This window comes from Oryzias melastigma, linkage group LG6, assembly GCF_002922805.2.
Source record: "Oryzias melastigma strain HK-1 linkage group LG6, ASM292280v2, whole genome shotgun sequence".
NCBI classification, from domain to species: Eukaryota; Metazoa; Chordata; class Actinopteri; order Beloniformes; family Adrianichthyidae; genus Oryzias; species Oryzias melastigma.
In genome coordinates this window covers 18,445,040-18,449,844 of record NC_050517.1, presented here as the reverse complement: position 1 = coordinate 18,449,844, position 4,805 = coordinate 18,445,040, and the positions used below count along the sequence as shown (strand labels likewise).

The following is a 4,805-nucleotide window of genomic DNA, read 5'->3' as shown; positions in this document are numbered from 1 at the left end:
CTAACTGTTACGTTTTTTTTGCGTTTTAAGCTTTGAACCTTTAACTCCTGAGGTGTCTTTGTTAAAACCTACAATGCTTTTCGACATACCATAACTTCTTACACGGTCACTGTGAATCAGCTGATCTGCAGAGAAGAGGTAAGCATCACTTTAAAGCAAAGCGAAACACATTACTAATACAAAGTGTTATATTCCGGCACAAAGCCGCTGTTCTCTGCAACAGAATAAGATGATTCACATTGATCACGTAAAGCAGGGGTGGGCCCGGGGGCCAAATCTGGCCCTTTGAGCTATTCAAACTGGACTAAATTACATTTGACGATCGTTTTTAATCAACTGTTTTCCCTGTAATTCTGGTGTTATTTTTTCTCCACCATCTATGGGTTCTCCACCCATAGATGGTGGAGAAAAAATTGACCTTCGTTTTAGCTATTTTTAAGTTAATCCTGAACACTAAACCCTTTATTCACATTAAAAAGTTTTAATTAAAGTAGCTACAACTTTGAAATGTTTTAGAATTTCTGCTTTCGGCTAATAATTCTCAGCCGCCATCTTGTCTGCTGCCAGGTCCTCTTGGTTATTTGTGTTCTTGCTGTGACTCATCGAAAATCATCTGCTTTATGAGTGTTTTGTTGAAGAATTGTTGTGACGTGAACTTGTTGGATTTCTCTGAATTGTTTTCCTCTTTTTTCCTTTGTGTTTTGTCTTTGCACAGGCTCCGCTGGCTCAGCCAGAGTCTCCCACGGCATCTGCAGGTGAGGATGTCCAGTCTCTGGCTGAGTCCATGGACTCCGACCGCGAATCCGTCGGCAGCAACTCGCACGTCAACACCGGCAAGTCTAGTAAGGAAAAAGACAAAGACAAGCAGCGCAAAGACAAAGATAAGGGCCGGACTGATTCTGTAGCCAACCGACTGGGAAGCTTCAGCAAAACGCTTGGTATTAAGCTCAAGAAGAACATGGGAGGTCTGGGGGGGCTGGTACACGGCAAAATGAACAAATCCAACTCGAGCTCAGGTCGTCATACAGAGAATGGAAGTGAAAAGGCAAAGAAGAAAGAGTCTAAAGCAACCAGAGGAAACAAGGAAGAGTCGGGACAGTCCACCAGCTCCACTTCCTCTGAGAAGGCTACAAGTCCCTCCCCTACAGACGGAGACAGACCCTCCAGCTCCTCCCCGACGGAGAGGCAGGACAGTTCAGGCCGAAGCTCCGGCGACAAAACACTGGAAAACTGGAAATACAGCACAGATGTCAAGCTCAGCCTCAACATCCTGCGGGCCGCTATGCAGGGCGAGCGCAAGTTCATCTTTGCGGGACTCCTGCTGACCAGCCATCGACATCAGTTCCACGAGGAGATGATCAGCTACTACTTGACCAACGCCCAGGAGCGCTTCAGTCAGGAGCAGGAGCAGAAGAGGAAGGAGGCTGAGAAGAAGCCGCCTCCCTCCAGTGAGGTGGTTCTGAAGAAGCCCGAGCACGAGAGCGTCTTCCAGAGGGAGAGGTCGGACAGTTCCCCTCCGGAGAGCTGCTCTCCGGTCCTGCCCCACCATACCTACAACAACTCGCAGCCCCTGTCGGGGTTGAAGACGCAGGGCAGAAACAGTCCCATCCCTGCCGCCCCTCCGGCGTCCGTCCCTCCTCTGACCCCGCCAACAATCTCTCACCACGTCCCCCATCCGGCTCCTTCCCCTGCGCCTTACTCCTCCCCCATTATCGGTGCTAAGAGACCCGGGCCCGTCCCTGTGTCTGCCCACTACAGCCATACACCTCCCATCCAGAGGCACAGTGTGATCCACTTACAAGATGTCAACATGCAATCCTCCATCTTCCAAGACGAGCCCTACAACAAGCCCGTGGTGGGCACGCTGAAGACGTGCGCCACCTACCCCCAACAGAACCGCACACTCTCGTCCCAGAGCTACAGCCCCGCACGCCTGTCGGGGGTGCGCAGCGTTCACACCACAGGAACCCTGTCCTACAACATGCCTGCCGAACACAAGTCCCACACCTACACCAACGGCTTCAACGCGGGAGACATTCAGGACTGCCTCGAGTTCGCCGACGAGGACAACTCGTCTCACACGTGGCTCAACCAAGACAAAACCAAAGGGCGCAGCTCTGGAAGCCCTTTGTACTGCTTTCAGCAGCGCCGCTGCAAGAGGGAGAACTGCTCCTTCTACGGGAGGCCAGAGACAGACAACTACTGCTCCTACTGCTACAGAGAGGAGCTGAAGCGCAGGGAGAAGGAGGGCAAAGTGCAGAGGCCTGTATAGCCATTTCAGCCACAAGACAGCCACAGGAGAGCAAACGTTTTCCCACTTTGTTTGAAGAATGCTCGTGTTTTCCTGTCCCACCTTCCCTTAATAATAAAGATTCTTACTTTAAGAATAAGGGGGGAGGGAGCAGGACTCGACAGAGTGAACAGCTTTGGCCAGAGCTTTTTCTTTTAACTTCTGTCTCATCCGATTTTAGTCTTTTACTTGTTTTAGAGTAAAAGTCATCTCCCTGTGATGTAATTTTCTGTATGTGAAAGAAAGTTCTTTATTTTTTTGAAGCCAAAAAAAAAAAAAAAAGACTTGCATCTCATCAGGAAGGAACATTTTATTAGCTCTTTTGATCCGTTTTGAATGCAATACCTCTGCCTGGTTCTTCAAAGTCTCCGTGGGAAATTTCTAGTTGTTTTGCAATCAAAAGAAATGAAAACGGGGGAAAAAACATTAGACTTTACAGCAATAAATTGGTGACTCTTGCTACACTCTCCCAATTTTTGTCTATGCACCGATAACATAGTTACTGTAGGTTAACTGTGTCTTGTAAGATGATAGAGGAATGTTCCCGTGTGTTTTGTAAGCGAGTTTGAACTACAGGAATAAAAATGAATTGTAATGTGAGATTAGGATGAAATGCTACGCTGTCAAATGTGTCAGAACTGGACTATTTTCTAAGATTTATCATTTTCACTCGTAATTAAGTCCACAAGCACTGCCAAGCTGGCTTCTGTACGAGACAAATTCCAAATTTCCCGAGTGTTTTCTGTGCCAAACAGCAGACGACGCGTGAGAGGAGCTGCCTCTCACAGTGTCGATGGTGTGTTTTGTTTTTTTTTTTCTTTTTCCGATGTGTTAGATGAGATGAACTGTCAGTTGTGAGATCAGGCTGATGTGTATTTGTCTGAAGTGTTACTATGTGTCCCCACCCTTGCTCCCACACAGACACACGCAACACGATGTGCAATCATGCTAATCAGCACTCCGCGGTGACCCGTAGTATGAACCGGTCACCTGTTCCCGTGTGAGATTGTTCTTCTTTCATATCTCGAGGCCGTTTAAAAGAAGCACCTGCTGCTAAGAGCACCTCAAGCCTTTTGTTATCATCAGTGCTTTAACCAATTAGTGGGATTTGAACAAACCCAGGCCTCCAAGTGCTTTCTGCTCATTCGACTACTGTAAAGACGCAGTGTTTGTGTTGCTGTTTGTTCTGGTAAATGCTTAGACGATGTACCATGCTGTCCTTAACAAGGTGTGTCCTGGCCAAGGATGTCCACTGCTCCCTCGGTTTGCTTCTGTGTCTCTCCTGTACTGTACAAACTGCAGTGTTTGCTCCTCCTCGTTTCCGTGTGACTAGTTCATGGACTCTCACCATCTTAGGACTGTAAAATATGATTTTGTATTCTTTTAGGAGTTTTACACTACTTTAAATTATTAATTTGCACATTAGGTACAGATGTAAATACGGGGGAGGGGAAAGGAAAAAAAATAGTCTATTGTTACATACATGGTGTGTCTGTGTTGTTTTGTTAATCTGCAGAAAGCAGTCAGGGAAAAAGCATAAAAACATATTTTTTGCAGATATTTTTAGCATATTTTCAAACTTCTTCATGCACAAAAAAATGCTTTTACTATTTTTTTTATTTACATTTTTGTTTCAGAATAAGTCCTAAAACTTATGTGGATATGTGTTTGTCATTCAGTCAAACCTAGAAAATACTTGGATGAAGATGGGTTCAACTGTAGATTAAGACATTTCTACATTGCAGGAATTATCTTATAAAACTGATCTCTAAAGTCCCACTCAAACTATATTTTTATCTATTGTAAAATCGTTCCCAGGATCATGCAGTTTTTAGCCAAAATCAAGGCTGGGTATCACTGGATCGATTCAATTCAGTTTTAGGTTTACACATTTAGACACATTTGGGTAGAAATACATTAATAATCTATCCACATGTTGTGAAGATCTTCATATTAATCTGATACAGTTCACATACTGTAAAATGTATTTGTGAAATAATGAGATTGCTAATAGTGTACAGTGTTACACAAGTCCTCAAACGGAGAATCTCCAACAATTATTCCGTTTCTCCTGGAGGGTGTTTTAGTTTGGCCACTAGGTGGCGATTGCGCTATAGCATTACACCTTATTTTAAAAAGAAGAAGAAGGTAAGAGCAAAAAATAGGTGTTATGGACCATCAATGGTTACTTTAAAAAATGTTTCCTTAAAAGATTTTGGAAAATTCCTGCCTATGAATTGAAGTACACAAAGATGTTTATCTAGTCAGCAATGTATGTTTAGATCGACCCAGTGTTAGCATTAGCCGTCCTATGGGAAATTCCATTATAAGTTAGCATCAAGCTAGCATTATTTGTTAGATTGATATCTACTTTTATGGATTGACTATTGGTCTATTAAGTTTACATCAATTCAGCTCAATTAATCCATTTTATCAACCCAACCCCTATCCAAAATCAAAAAGTTGGTGTCCTTTTTTTAAGACATATTTTCTGCAGCACAGCAAGAATTCACTA

General features: G+C 44.1%; 1 protein-coding gene across 1 annotated transcript in view; it reads left to right on the top strand.

Annotated features, from left to right (window-relative positions):
- Positions 1–3,772, top strand: part of otud7a (OTU deubiquitinase 7A) — a 42,623-nt gene extending 38,851 nt beyond the window's left edge. Inside the window, exon 13 of the mRNA XM_024281436.2 lies at positions 716–3,772. Within this exon, the coding sequence (XP_024137204.1) occupies positions 716–2,272 (1,557 nt within the window). The 3' untranslated portion in view covers positions 2,273–3,772. The remainder of the gene's footprint in view (positions 1–715) is intronic.
- Positions 3,773–4,805: the final 1,033 nt, after the last annotated feature.